This window comes from Olea europaea, chromosome 4 (genome assembly GCF_002742605.1).
Source record: "Olea europaea var. sylvestris chromosome 4, O_europaea_v1, whole genome shotgun sequence".
In the NCBI taxonomy this organism is placed as follows: domain Eukaryota; kingdom Viridiplantae; phylum Streptophyta; class Magnoliopsida; order Lamiales; family Oleaceae; genus Olea; species Olea europaea.
Genome location: NC_036240.1, coordinates 17652679 through 17669694, shown reverse-complemented (window position 1 = coordinate 17669694; position 17016 = coordinate 17652679). Strand labels below are relative to the sequence as shown.

At 35.4% G+C, this 17016-nt stretch overlaps 1 protein-coding gene across 5 annotated transcripts; it reads right to left on the bottom strand.

Moving 5' to 3' along the window:
- Positions 1–261: 261 nt before the first annotated feature.
- Positions 262–16809, bottom strand: LOC111393865 (serine/threonine-protein kinase STY46-like). Of its 5 annotated transcripts, none has more exons than XM_023019610.1 (16): positions 16311–16809; positions 15634–15748; positions 14474–14586; positions 14048–14161; positions 13306–13387; positions 9155–9265; positions 8387–8437; positions 7049–7188; positions 6849–6956; positions 5181–5254; positions 4572–4747; positions 3480–3575; positions 2249–2329; positions 2101–2151; positions 893–1033; positions 262–539 (listed from the first exon to the last, which is right to left on the bottom strand). In XM_023019610.1, the coding sequence occupies exons 1-16, from the start codon at positions 16505–16507 to the stop codon at positions 510–512; spliced, it is 1680 nt and encodes a 559-aa protein (XP_022875378.1). In that variant the 5' UTR covers positions 16508–16809; the 3' UTR covers positions 262–509. The 5 variants fall into 5 exon arrangements, with proteins under 5 accessions (XP_022875378.1, XP_022875382.1, XP_022875380.1 ...); XM_023019614.1 differs by lacking the exon at positions 16311–16809 and adding an exon at positions 15899–16299; XM_023019612.1 differs by lacking the exon at positions 8387–8437.
- Between the last annotated feature and the right edge of the window lie 207 nt (positions 16810–17016).

Below are 17016 nucleotides of genomic sequence, written 5' to 3'. Positions count from 1 at the left end.
AAACCCCCCCCCCCCCCCCCCCCCCCCCCCCAACAAAAAAAATAATAAATAAATAAAGACAAAACAAAAAACATAAAATTACGTAGTATTTTGTAATTTCGCCAATGTAAAGTTTCTGAAAAAATAAGTGTATAGGTCTAAATATTATTTCTTCCTTAATATTGTCAAGTACTATCCAATTCTCAATACCGAACATGTCACGCATGTAAAATATTTTCCCAATGCCACATTAACAATTTCCAGTCCAACGTAGAACGCATGTTGTCCAAAAAACACCCCTCTTTGATTGATAATCCATCCATGTACAGGTACAAGTTGGTGTTGCTAACTTCATCGTGGACACAACTATGGTATTGCAAAACAAACACAACATCTTCCTATTGAGAGTATTTCACCGCCTACCTATATAACAAAGCTAAATTCGATTTCAATCTAAAAGATGACGACTAAAAGCTCTGACTATTTACTATCAAAATGTGCCGATGCATGGGTAAAATATTCACTATGGATCAAAGTCCGTCAGGCGGAACCGGAGCATTCTGCGAAAAGCATATAAAAATGAGTTGCAGTTGAAAATTGTAAAATTTAAACAATAAATACCTGTATCCATATACAGGTCTGCATATATTAATGAGTTCATGCGGGTTAAATGCACTTGTGGTCGCTTAACTTTTTACGAAATTTCAAGTTTGATTTTGAACTTGATGCGTCTTCAATTTGATCACTCTGTTCATGCCTCACTAGTTAAACTAACGGGCATGGATCAGATGACCACCAAATTGTAACTAACATTTAAATTTTGATACCACTTATCAGAGTTATATTTCGTGAGTAACTTAAAACAAAATGAAGGTCAATGATCACTAGTGCTTTTAACGTGTTCAAGTTCTACCTTAACTTCTTGTAGGAGTTCCTCAAGTTCGACTTTAATTTTTGCGAAGGTTGGACGATTATCAGGAATTGCTTCCCAACATCTCTGCATCAAGTCTAACAGCTTTGGATGACCATTTTGGGGAAGTTCTGGTCGAAGACCCTAGCACATAGCACACATACAAATCAAGAAGCTTGTCAACAAATGACACTGCTGAATATATATCAAACAAAATTTATCATATGTTCAATCTGATTCCTATTTGCTGCTTTTTCAACTCTGCTAATCTTTCCCCCGGTTCTAAACATAGAAACCCCCTCTGCATCCTCTATCAAGTAAAAGAAACAAAGATGGGGGAAAGAAACACCAAATATAAACAAGGGAAAGTGGAAAGATGTATACATTTTCTTCAACAGTTGAAGATAGCATAATGCAGTAAATGATTGCTTTATAACTTTGCTAGAGACCGTTTCAGAATTACAGCATTGTATAGTTGTATTTAGCCAACTCTTAATCAGCGACATGTCAGGAACACAAACAGGTGCAGTCATTATTTTCATAAAATGTATCGCTATGAAATCACATAGCAGTGCTCACTGGCCTGCAAAATTCTTTGGAGTTATCTAAATGTTTGGTCAACAGTACAGTATTAAAGAAAATCATGTCAAAGGAAATCAGTTTTATGTGATCTCTAAGCGGCAACTTCACTTAGGATTGTGTGAATTACTTCCACTTATAGAAAACATTAAAAAGTTATATGAACATGATTGTATCAACGTTAGCCTGCTGTTAAGCCCTCGTGTAACTAATAGGACAATCTGATTGCTCTAACTTGGGCCTACTCAAATGATTAAATATCAAATTTTTTTAGTCAGATTCATCACTTTCATTGGACTTGCTTACAATGGTACTCAGCAACTAAGAGGGTCTCCAGTTCTTATCAGAATATAACATTGAACAGAAATGGGACTCAAAAAGTATACTGATTGTTTATTTAAAATATTTAAAAATACCTTGGATTCATTAATATTGATGCCTCCACGTGGCTTGGCAGTTTTAGGATATTTTTACTACAGTAAACAGAGGGACACCCTTTCACTTAGATTGCATCATATCAAAAATGAACATGATCACACAGAAATATGGGACATGGCACTTCGCTCAGTTAGCTGAGCTATGTCAAATGATAGCCACCAGAGAGAATTTTAAGTTTAGAGTAGATCACAAACCTGCCTGACTCCCAGTGCAGCCTGTAGAGGTGTCATAGTATCGTAAGGAACCTGCAGCCCCAACAAAAGAAAGTTTTATACAGCATCACCTTCCTCACTCTCAAAGCTTTAATTATCATTTATTACAAGATATAAATTTAAGAAACACCTTCGCGGTCACAAGCTCCCAAAGAACTACAGCAAAACTGAACACGTCTGCTTTTTGATCATACGGTTCATGATTTATCACCTGTAGCCAAGGGATTGCAAAAGACAAAAAGATACAGGCCCTGTTTGAGCTATATTTTTTCAAAAAAATGCATTCTTAAACAGTGATTTGACATCATTTTAATTACACGTTTTTCAATAAAATAATATGACACGTAAATCCAAATTTTTTCCTTATTTTTTAACCACACATTTCCCATAAATACATTACTCAAAAATGCATTCTTATGAAAATAATGTGGCTCACAAGGAAAAACAATCTATTAATTCCTGAGGCAAGGCATTATCATTCTGGCAGCAATAAATACTTCCAAACCACACAGTCATTAATTTAGAACTAACTAATAGACAAGGTTGCAGAGTGTTCAGTTTTGACAGAACAAAATGAGGACTCAGGAATATTGACAATGGGCCCTGCTTAGTGTACAGGGGCCCTTTTCCGACTGAAAAATACCAATGTTCAGTAAGGTACTTGCATCGGAGTAAAATACAGAAAATAGGTGAATCACTAATAATGAAGATAAGTATGCATATGTACCGTGTATGCACCAGTTTCTTCCACCCACTCCTTTAACCCTTGTGTATTTGAAGTACGAAATTGATACGCTCACATCAAATGCCACTAGATTTGTGTATTTGTAAACAATTATGTCCCACCACTTGCTGTGAACGCGGTATTTGAAACAGTTATGACTAACAAAGTATAACTGTACCATACATGTTCAAAACGTGTCTGAGCTGTCTAAACTTATGAATTCTGTATTCATTTCCGGAAATGTTCAATAGAGTTCAAACCCATACATGAGTGTTAAAACCAACATGGACATAAAAGCTTCTCAGGAGTGTCCTCACTTTCCAGCAATCATCCAACTCTATGTAAAATAATTTATAGCTCAACTTCCATATTACAGTCTCACGCACAACCCTCGCCCAACACAATCCAAACAAAATGACCATCAAAATACAAATGATGTGACCCTTTTCACATCAAAACATTTTGTAAACCACTAATTATATAAAATCTCCATAATGGTTCCCATGTCAACAAACTATTTTGGAATGTTATGGGAGGGGTAACTCGAGATATTAAAGTGTGTGCAAATGCCCCCTATCCCGTGACATATTATTAGACATAAAAGACTAATATTTTTAATAGCTGACAAAAGTCAAACCTCAGGTGCCATCCATCTATACGTTCCTGTCTCTGCTGTCATAACCCCACCATTACTCTGGAACCGAGCAACACCAAAATCTGCCACTTTAACAACCTACAAGTATATTCAGGAATATGATTACAGCTGCATTGAGTTACAGTGAACTCTATAAACAAGAGCAAGAAATTAAAAAGGACCTTACTACACACAAACGTAATTAAAGAAATGTTGATTAAGAGAAAATAATTAAAAGAAACTTATTTTAAACAAACAAATTATACAAGACGTATGCATAAGAAATGTAACCAATGTTCTAGATACACAATCGCATATTCTAAATACTTCATGCAATCGACAGAGAGTGGAGCATATTGATGCATGGACTTGAGGTCTCACTTTCTTTCACTTGTTTCTAGTATATAAATCATTTGCATCTAATTTAACAAAGCATCTGGAGATTTGTGCAGTGCATCTTAGTGGCCAGCATGTTCAACAAATCTGCAGGCTCAACAGAGCAGGCCTATTTTCTCGTCCTCCCATTTTGATTACAAATGTCATTACTTACATTTCATGTGTAAGCTAATGATCAATTTTGTGCATTTTCTTAGAGAAGAGAGTTGTGAACGAGGTTTGATGTTAAAAAACAAGCAAGGAATTAATTGACTACAAGTAATAGGTCTGGGTGACACTTGAATACGTATACCAGAACAGAATAATGAAAGGACTAAACATCTTACCTAGTCATCCTCACAAAAACATACAGCATATTACAAATTCATTGGTCAAATTAAAATCAAGCAGCATTTCCAATTTATCATGTACAATTCAAGATTAAGAGTTTCATTTCATGACTTTCAATGATAAGCCACACAACCACCATAAGCAGCCTTCTTGTTATATTACCAAAAGCATGAGAAGTGAAAAAACATACATAAAAACCAAAGAGGTACAACTCTATAAGATCAATGGCTTAAGGAAGATGAATATCCCATCATACTTCAACAATAAGAGAAGTTAAGTGAAGCCGTCAAAACTTTCTTTATTCCAAACATCTATAGGCATTCTAGACTACAGTCCCAGCATAACAATCTAATTTATCCATGAACTTACACTGTGAGCATCCATAAGCAAATTTGCTGTCTTCAAATCTCTGTGAATAATGTTCTTATTATGCAGGTACTCCATGCCTTTGCACACATCGATTGCAACCTTCAGCAACTGTGAGAGCTTCAAGACGACATGATTTTTGTGCAAATATTCATAGAGGCTACCGCCCGGCATGTATTCTACAAGCAATAATAGCAGTTAGTTGAGAAAATTCTACAAGTGCTCCGGATGTAAACTATTTTAACTACTTGAAATATAGAACCAATAGAATCTCCAGAAGCAATTTGCTGTAAGATGAAACATAGACATAAATACAACTGAAATATAAACAAACCGTTTATGCACAATTCACAAGGATAAGGCAATACACTGACACAAGTTAAAACAAATAAGCAGATCATGAAATGTAAGAGTGCTAAACCATAAATGATTAATTCTTTATTTGGGATAGGTATGGGGGATAGCAAACTGAATCTGAGAGTTTGACTCCTCTTGGCATCTTTTCACTTGCATGCAAGTTGAAGTGGAGAAACAGTCAAAGAGGGAATATAATGAACAACAGAATCTCACTAGTTCCAGCAACATGCATTGATGAAGTTCAAATTGTTCTACCTGTCACTATGCATAAATGAGGCAACTTTGTGCATGCACCAATGAAGCGAACAACATTTCCATGTTGTACTTCCCTGCATTCATAAATCATCATCTTTAAGATTCAAAATGATACATTCTAAGACGGACAATATAAACATGAAAAGACACCTAAAAGTGACATATTATATACTTGGTAATCAGAAATATTTTTTAACAAATAGCTCCATTATATCTGCCCCAAGAAGGTGATATCCATTTATTGAGCACTTCAATAGCTATAAGCAATTGACTCCTCTCAAATAAATTATACAGATTAAAGCTATGCCTTTTGTCAAAATATTTCAGATATTCATTAAGAAAAGTTTGTTCACAAAATTGTCTTCTGTTTTCCTTCAAAACTTCACCCATTCATCTCTCTACATCTCCACAAAGAGGTGTCCTGTCCCAAATGTCATCCTCTCCTATACAAAACTCCACCTCAAAAATAGATCCTTGACTGAACAAGGCATAATCCATGATAAGCCACACATCCTTGGCCATAAGTCCAAAGAATGCAGGGAGTGCCCCCAATGAAGTAAAAGGTGGTTCCTGATCTTGTAAGCATTTTTAAGAAAGATACAATAATTTACATGACTCTTGCATGACCTTTGTCCCTGCCAAAATATGCTCTGTGGGTGTCTCCCAATTATAGAAAGCCCTCACATGGTCCGGCTTTATTTGACCAGTTTTGCTTTCGATGGAAACTGCTTTGATTGTCCTCTTTAAGTGCACAATGATAAAATGGCTGAGAATAATTAATTCACTATTTGATTCCACCTGGTTAAATCCACACCAGAATTCCCAGTTTGACCTCAAAACAATCAAGAAGGTTTGGCACAGTTTGAACTTCCCAACCTTGTGAATTTCTTTTATAGATAGATAGACATAACACATTGGGGTCCATCCCGCTGACTAATTGACTCACCAAAAGATTCCTAATTAATGGAACTCTAAATGAAGCTGGAAAACTTCTTTGAATGGCCTTCCCCTAACCACATATCTGATATAAATCGGCAGCCTATCAACATCATACCAATATCTAACTACCTAGCTGCTTCCAACTTCAAAATATATATTCTTCACAAACTACTTTCGCTTGTTTGGAGTACTAGTTCAAACAGCCACTGCAAGCAATTACGGCCATTGACTGATAAGCAATTGCCATCAAAATATGGCTCATTTACAAATTAAATGCCAAACATATGGATCGTTGCCAGATCATAGCAGTTTCTTATAACTACTCTTGAAGAGAATGTGACTGTTAAGCTTAAGAATCAATGATTTCTTGTCAGAAACAACTATGACTTGCTTACGGGCAATACGATATTGGAAAACATAAATTAAACAAAATGGAAGTCCAGAAGAAGAACCAAGCTCATGCTAACAAGCTCGCTCGGTATCTTAATTGATTACTAGGATTCCAAGGCTATGCCCACTGATAAAGATATCATAATATTATCAAACAAAGTAGCAATTTAGACGTATCATTCACTAACATATCAGATATCTTAGCTCTCTTGGTTTCTTTTGGCTAAGTCATCATTTAGCCTGTCACTAATGTAGCAGTTCTGTAGCAAGACAGATCAGTAACAAATTGGCATTTAACAATTTAAATGTAAATAGCATGCAGGTAGCAATTCTATTCACCTTAAAATAGCAACTTCCTTTGTAAACTCATCCTCCAGGAGGTCATTCAAATGCTCAGATCTAAGCACCTTAACAGCAACATTCTGACCACGATATACTCCACGATACCTTTCATAAACAAGAGTAATATACAACCAATGTCACTGAGAAACAGAATAAACCCATAGATAGTGGCACTTATAGCATAGATATAAACATACAAGTCTCCGCATGACCCAGCAGCGATTTTTTCTCCTATCTTCAATGATCTCCAATCTATTTCCCAACATTCGCATTTTTCTTGTGCAGCGACGGCTTTCTCCACAGCTGATTGAGAATGTGATGAACCAGACCATGTTCCCTACACAAAGCAAAGAACACAAGACTCCATTGATCTTTAGCTGTTTACCAAGATTGACTTTCTTATAAGATCTCATATAAACCCAATCTTGCACTATATAACATAAGAATCCTCAAGCAAAAGAAACATAAATCAGAACTAAGTAGCTAATGTGTAACGAAACTCTCACTTCATGACTCCTTTTCAGCAGAAATGAGAATCAATTACTAGAAACGATGTTAAAAGCCTTTATCTTGTCCTTCTAGCATATTGAAATAAGTCCAAGCGTATAGAAAATTAAAACCGGGCAACACTTCACAAGTCCTCTCGCTTCATTCATCGTTAACCTGTGTCTTTACTTTAATGGATCTGGTTGCAGTTTCAGAAATTATACATGATGTTGTATTTTCAGAAAGCGGTGTCTATGAGATCCTATCACAGCTGTAATAAAAGAAAAATAAAGATTACATTAAGTTAAAGTCAACTGCTAATCACTTCCCAAGCTACTTGAACTAAAATAGAGTATTTGGCTTGATTGCTGCCATCAAACACAATGGGAATGACCTCAAAAAAAGATGCACCCCTGTCAGAGAAAAGGATCAGATATAAAACATTAAGGACTGCTAAAGATGGTTCAGTACGGAAGCAGAATTGGTTTCTTGAAAACAAGAAGAAAATATGAAAACTTGAAAGTTTGTAAGAAAGTAATTTGACTGTATTGAATTGATGATTGAAAAGTGGAAAAACCCTTTGTTTGTATGGGCAAATTAACTCCCTAATCCTATTGACTTAAGCAATTAAATCACAAAAGGAGTAGAAGAAAAAATATTATTCTGACAAGCAAGAAGAAATCCTAACAAGAAAGAAGAAACTCTATTCCGAACAAGAAATAAAATCCTACTACAACAATAAATAATTCTCTATCCTATTTGTGATAGGATTGTCCTCCATCATGGTTTGACTACAGGCTTGGTGAAAATATTGAGAAAGTCATTTTGATTATATTTCATCTTATTATCTTCCAGTTCCACTTAGGGATAATTATAAAATAGCCTAACAAGGCAAAATCATTTCTTTCTTACGTGTATTATATAGCAACTAATATTGTGCTAGTAGAACCGAAGACTAACAAATATATTCTACAATGTACAAGAACCCCGTCATAAATTTTGGGGAGAGAGAGAGAGGGAGGGAGAGAGAGCCATGGAAAGGGGATTACCTCACTCCTAGAAATTGATTTTCTCATTTCTTCATATAAACCCTCTGTATTCTGGTAAAAAAAAATTGCAAGTCAACAACATTTGGAGTCAGAACAGCCTAATAACTTGGCCCTATGTAATATATTCAGTCTTGCAACAATCACATTGTATAACAGCAGCCACCAAAATGTTGATGTAACCACAGTAATGCTTTAGCCTCCCCCATAGGGAAAGCAATAAACACTTCATATATAGCATATTCTACATAGTGAAGGCACAAAGAAAATAATCTCTCCTTCCCATAAAGTATACGACTCTCCATTTTCAGTTGCCATGAAACGTGTGCCGCTTTCCAATTTAGGTTTCCCGAAATACATGTGTGCTATTTTAGAAGTCAAACCCGTGCTCACTCTAAGTTTACATAATACCCCTACATATTTGAGAAACAAATTGGATTCAAAAATAAAAGCTATTGTTATCAAATGAGCTATTTTAAGGACTAAAAAACAGAAGCAATATTTATCACCAAGTTCAAAACTTCTGCCGGTTCGGACCCAGACATTATAATGAAGATGTCCCCTGAACCAACACGTAAAAGGTAGATCAATCAGAAATTAATTATGCATAAATCACTAAATTCCAACACATGGTAGGCCATGTCATAAATTTAAAGAAAGTGACAAAAAACATAATTCGAACAACATCATCCAAGAAACTTGAAACATAAATTCCTAGGTTTTACTTGAAATTTAGCATACTCAGGTCGGATTTCCTAAAACAATAAGTACCTCAACAGGCCATCCATCCACAACAAACACATCCAAAGAGTAGCCATCTGTTGTAGAAAACACATGCGCTTCACGGATGTTAAGTCCTATGTCAGAAAGCAAAGCAGAAAGCTGCAGAAACAGAAAGAAAACAATAAGAAGGAACTTACAGAGTACTAAATAGATCTTGATGTTCATTTGCCAAATTAAAAAGCTTGCACTCAAGAATCAAGCTTGGCTAACGGACACCAGAAGATAAGAAGAGAAAGAATGGGGAGACAGAGAACTAGCAGAAAAGAAGGCAAAATATGCCCTATAGAATACAAATATGAAACGCAACCAACCAACTAAAATAAGCTTTTGATCCAAACAGATGAAGCACCAGTTGTTACAATCTTGAAGTGATTTTTGCAACCGCTTAGTATAATCCATTTCAAAAGTAAGAAACAATGTTATTATTTCAAAAATCAGGTATTAATTAAATTTTATTTATAAAATAATTAATTAATAATATATTAAAGTCACAATATTATATAATTTATAATCACAATTATGTATTAGTTACAATCACATGCATCAAAGTCACAAATCACAAATTTTATAGGTCACAACTTATTTTTTGGGATCAAATTCATCAAATTAGTAGGTCACAACTTATTCCTTGATCACAAATCACAAATTTATAAGTCACAACTTATTTCATGATCACATAATATCAAACTAACTATCACACACAATTTCTAGGTCACAAATTATCAAATTATTTATAATAACTTAAGTAAATTTTTAAGTCACACATTATTTATTGGTCACAAATAGATAATTTCATTGGTCACATTAGGGCCAGCCCTAGCCCAAGGCCAACTAGGCAATGGCCTCAACATTCTAGGGGCCTCCAAAAAAAGCATGGGAAATTTTCTAGTATACCCGCACAAAAAAAAAAAAAAAATGAAGAAATTCTAAATTTATTGTGACGAAGGTTTTATTCCCAAAATACTGAAATTTTGGGTTAAATTTTCATAACAATTGGAATCCATCTATAGTGTTAATTAAGGAAACTGACACTAACTCCGCATAAATGGAAAATCTTTGAAGACAATTCCATAATAATCAGTCTAATTGAATATGAAAATAAATTCATGTAATTAAGGCCAAAATTGGGTAGATCAGATTTCCATAACAATCGGAACCCATCTATGTAGTTCTTGTACTTCTAGGTATTATTGTATCTTTTATTATTTATTTATAAATATATAAGTTAAGTATCGATTGGTATATAATATAAATTTATATATTATCATGTAATATATATTTACGGGATTCTAAATAGTTGCTCGAAAACTCTAGGAAGTACAAGAGATCAAGACATCATATCAAACCATGAATCAACAAGATGATAATCAAACTTTGATATTTTGCTATTTAGTTTTTAAATGTTAAAAAATAGTGCAAAAATGCACAGTGTAACATGGTTGCATATTCTAGTTTATTCCGTAAGTTTCTTTGTATGTTATACACCAATATGTTATAGTTGCTTTCTCAAATGGCGAATTCAACAACTTATATCATATTCCTACACGGTGATGCAAAAATTTATTTATGTTTAGTAAAATAAATGCAAAACATCACATCATTTCACAGTATGTTTCATTCTATAAGGTATATTGTCTATTATAAAGGAATATGTTAGTGGTTTTCCTCAAAGATGTGAACACAATGAGATATCATGTTTTGATACATTGGTGTGAATATTTCCACGTGTGAGTTAGTACACAATTGCCCGAAGCAACACAGGTTTCAGGGCATGTTTTCTTACATAACTTACATCTTCTATTAGAAAATAGGTGAAAAGTTATTGTAGACTGAGTCGAAGATCTTTAAGAGAGAGAGAGATAACATATATATATATATATATATATATATATATAAGGTTCTCATAATTATTAGTCGCATAGGGCCTCAAAATTCTGAGGGTTGGCCCTAGGTCACATATTATTTATTGATCACACATTAACCAATTTATTAGTCAAAATCAACTAAATAATTTGTAACCACAATCACCACTTGTAACCACCACCTTATACTGCCTTTAGCAGGATTGTTGCAATAACACCGTTGTCAGAACCACCACCTCCCTACAACTAGCAGCACCACCATCTCCATCATCTCAAACAAACCACACTATGACCACAAAAAGCTACCACTACTTCACCACCACTATGACGACAGCAACGACAAAACCACTGCAAAATAGATCCAAAATCAAAGCAACAATGGAAACGACAACCACTGCCACAACCACCACCACCGCGGCAAACATCACAACCACCACCACCAACAAATCGAATCTAAAACCGCCATCACCATACCTCCTCGTCATCGCCGCCGCCGCCACCATCACCGTCGCCCCCACCATTTTCAACCACTACCACAACCACCATTTTCAACCACCACTCCTACATAGACGTGTCTATAACAAACTACCAAGGTCCCAACAAACCACCAATACGAAAGCCAGTAGCATACCACCATGGTCTCATCAACAAACCACAAGTATTCGTGCACGTGGCTGCATGAGGTGGTCATCAGCTAATGAAGATGGTGTCGCCAACGTTGGTGTTTCAGAAGAGTAGATAGTGGACAAATAATAGAGAGAGAGTAATTTGTGATGAATTAGGGATGAGTGGAGAGACATTAGAGAGAGTATAATAGAGAGAGAAAGTGAATCTTTATTTAATAAATGTTAAATAAATAAGGGAAAAAATCACATATAAGGTGTTATGTTTACCTCAATTCAAAAATCAAATAGTTTGAAAATTCAAAAATCAGGCATGCATTTAATTAATTAAAAATATTTATTAAATAAAGATAATAAACTCACAGTTACATGATTAATGGTCACAGATTCATAATTATAGGTCACAGTTTTATTTATTGGTCACATATCGTTAAATTAATTAATCACAGATTATTTCGCGGTCACAAATCAAAAATTTTGTAGGTCACGGATCATTTAAATTACAGGTTACATTTTGGCTATGGGTCACATAGATCACAGTTTATTAATCACAAATTATTTTTTAATCACAAACACCTAATATTTGGTCACATATGCCTAAATAGATGGTCACAGAGCCTAATTGTTGGTCACAGACACCCCATTCGTCTCCATCATTGCCACAGTGCATCACCGTCGACTAGCACACTATCGCCTGTACAGCACCACAGTCACCAACTCACTCAGCCACATCGTCACACTACACCACACCGCCACCACATCATACAATACTACCAAATCTAACTCGCCAAACTACACCACACCGCTCACAATGAGCGCTGCACCGCTATAGTTAAAAAACCCAAACATTGACCTTATAGGTACCGCAATCTGAAATTGTGATTGCAGCGGTCGCCGTCGCATTGTCATCACCGTTGCAGCGATGAGATCTGAAACTATTATAGCGCCATCATCTGCAGTGGTCGAGTACAAGTAACTTCATTGCGACATCCCACCCAAAAAATTCCCAAAGCAGCAGCTACGCACACCGGAAAAATCACCATCGTTACAGCATCGGAGCTCACGCCACGAGCAGCGCCGCCCAAAATTGGCATCACCATGGCTGCGGGGCTCAAATCGTCACGACGATCTGGAAGCGCCGCTCATATCAGGTCTGGCCGGCGCCGCTGCATTACACAAAACAAATGCCGAAGAGAAGATGGTTGTTGTCGCTGTGTGCGTTTAGAGGGAGAAGAGAGAGACGGGAAATGGGTTTGAAATTAGGGTTTGAAATTGGTCGTTATATTTATTAATACCTGATTTGTGCATAAATAAACTTCGCCCCTCAATTTTGAATTTGAAAGTTTAAGTACCTGGGTTTATGTAATTTCCACAATAAATAATTATAATCTGAATTGTGAAAGATGAAACTTAAAATCTTGTTTATGAAATGCAAGCTTAAAAAACAGCCCAAGGGGTAATTTCCACTAAGCTTTATGTGCCATGAACTTTATAATCCACATTAAGTAAACAAGAAAATACACCCCCAAACATTACACAAGATTAACCTACCACAACCGGTAATGACCAAGACCAATAATCACAAGATAAATTCACAGCAGGAAACAGTAACCATTTATTAAACAAAATTGTACAACTTCGCTCTCAAATTTACCTGACTAAGAAGCTTGGGCTTGTCAATAGTTGAAAATATTACTTCATGTATTGGTAGTATTGGTATGTGTTGAACCTCCTGCCTGCACTATGCTTCTCAATAGTAAACTTACTTTTCACATATAACAGAGAAACATTTACATCTATTATATAGATTAAGTGCAGCTAAGAGTCTTGTATATCTGAAGAATATAGCAAGGTCATACACAATTACAATATAAAAGTTTCACAAAATAAGCATATCTCACAATAAAATATCATAGTTATCGATATGAGAGAAAACAAATAGGAAGGAAATCAAATATGTATTGGATTTCTTGAGTCATAGTCAAGCATGTTCAACTAGGCTCGGTAAATGCCCATTAGATAAACCATTGGCATAGAAAGAAAGAGTAGCCTTCAAATAATGAAGCATGGACATGCTGTTTCCTAGGGTCCTTAAGCTAAGCATTTCAAGATAAGCTAAATTTGCATTTCAATATACGTTATTCAATCCCATTAATTTTTTCTTTGACTTTTTGGCCATTACAACAATCAATATATCCAAGATATTCAGACCCTTGTAGAGATAGCTCTTTGTAGTAACTCTCCCTCAGAAGCCAAGGGTCAAAGCAAGGTGGACAAAAAATTAGTTGAGTCTTTCTCACCAAGGGGCAATCTAATAAAAAAATGAAGGAATCGTCTTTGAAGAATCTCAGTAATAACAGAAATACAATAATAAAAGAGATTTACCAGGAAATTACCTTCTCAATAAATCTTCGGTAGGAGTTTCCCTGTTTCTGTCATTAGAATTCCTTCTTACATCCAAGTTTAGATCCTCGAGCTTAGAACAAGGTTCAAAGTCACCCGTGCATTTTCTGTTTTAAATCATAGAGAGATGAAAAGAAATAGAGACAGTGTGGAAATATGGACAGACATAGAGACACAAACATTACCAAGCAAAAGAATAATGTATAGAGCAAGCAGGTAAGAAATATATTAAGTGCTTGCTTGGTTAAGCTTTTAAGTACTTATAAACAGTAGAACCTAAAGAACGTGTGGTTTAAAAATAAGTAAGAGATGTGGGTCCTATGGAAATAAAAATAGTTTGACCACCTCACAAGCAAGTATAAGGTTTGCCAAACATGCACTAAATAAGTATGTAACTAGTTTTTGACAGTCAAAAGTACCCGTGATTTAAAGATGGGGCATCTTCATTACCATCCCCGCCACATGGTCTTGAGGCAGAAGGAATGCTTGAAACTTGTTCACCATCGATATCATCAGCTCTAGAGAAGATATTCTGATCAGTGACACACAATATAGCAGTCAGGCATGAGCTAGAGATAGTGAAATGAGACAGATAACCCACCAAAAAATGGAAAAAAGAGTTAGTTTTGCTTTTGGGCAGCTACATCATGACACAAACATGTAATGCTTATTTATTGTCTAAGAATCATTTCTTCCCAGGTAATAGGAGAGTGATTCCGTCAGAAGCTTTTTTTTTTTCTTTTTTCTTTTTTTTTTTTTAATTGTTAACCTTTTATCTTAAGGTCCAAATACAAAGGTTTAGGTTAGTTTTCACATGCTTTGGGTGATTTGTTCGGATACTTAGCTAAAAGGTACAATGATAACCAAGACATACATATAATGTGAATGTTATGCTCAGCGATAGAGCACATCAAAGGCTATCCGATTAATAAGTAACAGGGAAAAGGAAACATTGATTTTAACAATGTCTTTAATATGACATTACTCATTCTAGATGTTCTCAATACAACCCTACTCTTCTTCAATCTTCAAGATTTTTCTTCCCTTCAGTCATCAAGTTTTTGGAGTTTCAAATTATGGGCAGGTCAAAGTGCCATTTTTCTCTCCTCTCCACTTTAAAAGCTTCGTAACAAGCAACCAGATCCTACAATTCTTCTTCATCTTTTGAAAGCGACAGATTACTTATTTTTGTTCCCAAAGCCTGCTAGAACAAATGTAAGATTCTTGATCATATGCACTGATGTAAAAAGGGAGGCTGCTGCATGACTTGCAAAAGGAATCTCAAACACTCGATCATTGGTGCGCTTTGACAATAAATCTAGTTAACATGATATATCATCTATAATATACAATACAGGTCCAAAAGTACCAACAATCACCCGAGTGCTGTTTTTTCATTGTAGGCAAGTATTGTTAATACACTGGTTCTGTTGAACTGACTATTTGACATTACTTTACAGTAAATTAATTTAAATCAGAAGGAATGAGAAGTTAATAAATTGAAAAGGCATATATCACGAGTGCAATGATTTATAATGAGTACATGGAAGCATAAAAGGATTACTACTGTAAATAATACCTCTAAAAACCGAATATGGAAAACAGGCAGATTATTAGGATCCTTTGCCCGCGCAAGAAGACTTTGATGTAACAATACATCTTCCACTCTATCCATATTAATATCCAGTCCATAACTGAAACACGCAATGACAACAACTGATAAAAAAATCTGTCGTCAACAGTACTAAAATGGAACTATTTACCATCATATCGAAAAAATATCAACTCAAAATTGAAAAAGTTAATAGATGACAACATGTTAAAACAATAAATAAATCCGATACCATTCAGAACTTCAAATTTCCAAGATGTTTTCCAATTTAGAACACCAAAATCACAGCATCATTTGAATCAGTCAACCGCTGAATCGCTTTTATGTGATACAAATGCTAAGACTCACAAGATGTCTACAGCTTCATTATTTCATAGAATACATAATGCAAAGCACATGTACCACATAAATGAAAGCACACAGGCACACACATACGTACATGAAGTTACTTTCCTGTTTTTTTGAAAAGGAGAATTTTCTAAATATTACAGGAATCATCTGTGAATACTTGCATCCACATATACCGTATAGAGAGCAATTACACACAAAATTGAACTCCAACCTACTCAACCGTCACACACACAGTCACAGACACACGCAGTACACATTTCTCATTTATGCATCTTTACGCACGCAAGCACAACCTCGGAGGTAGGCGATTGAAGTGAGACTCCAACTGTTCGCGGAAATCAGGATTCCCAAGAGCTTCTTCATTTTCATTCTCTATAAGCCGATTATACACATCATTCCTGATTACATCGTTACCACCGCTACCACCGCCGTAACTGCCATAACTTCGCGGTGGCGATGAACTCTCTCCTACCTCCTCAACCAAATCCATCCCCAACTATATAAAACTACTACTTAACTCTATATCGATATTTGTATATACATATCTATGTTTGAATTGCTCAAAAACTTGACTGAGTTGAAAACGATTTCCATGAATGATCGGAGGAACGGAATCTTTTCAAACGGTTGGTAGAATCTAAAAAGTGTTGCGGGGTATGATTCGGATTTCAGCTGGAAAATCAAGGGCAATTTCGTCCGCCATTACTGTAGTTGACTCGAGGTTTGTCTCGAGAAACACTGTTACTGTGTGTATGTGCGTGAGAGAGAAACTTTGAAGAATGTCAAGTTTGTAATATCATAAAAATGGATAGGGTTCTGAAGTTTTATTGACACTGGAGCCAAAAAGTAGGAGGGAAATTTGCAAATTGGCCGTCAGGTTTTAAAACGTAACAATTAAGTCCCTAATATTTAATATATAAATAGTGAATCCTTATAAACAATTCAAATTTATTTTATATCATCATGTGACCTATATATATATAAACACAATGCAGCAAT

What these genes read in the sequence shown, in the direction of transcription:
- LOC111393865 (XM_023019610.1), bottom strand. Translation starts at nt 16,507, where the DNA reads ATGGATTTGGTTGAGGAGGTAGGAGAGAGTTCATCGCCACCGCGAAGT. An exon ending in AGCCCAAGCTTCTTAGTCAG is followed by an intron (nt 9,266 to 13,305) that starts GTAAATTTGAGA and finishes CTGTTTCTGCAG; the next exon opens with CTTTCTGCTTTGCTTTCTGA. An exon ending in AATCAATTTCTAGGAGTGAG is followed by an intron (nt 7,189 to 8,386) that starts GTAATCCCCTTT and finishes TGCTTTGTGTAG; the next exon opens with GGAACATGGTCTGGTTCATC.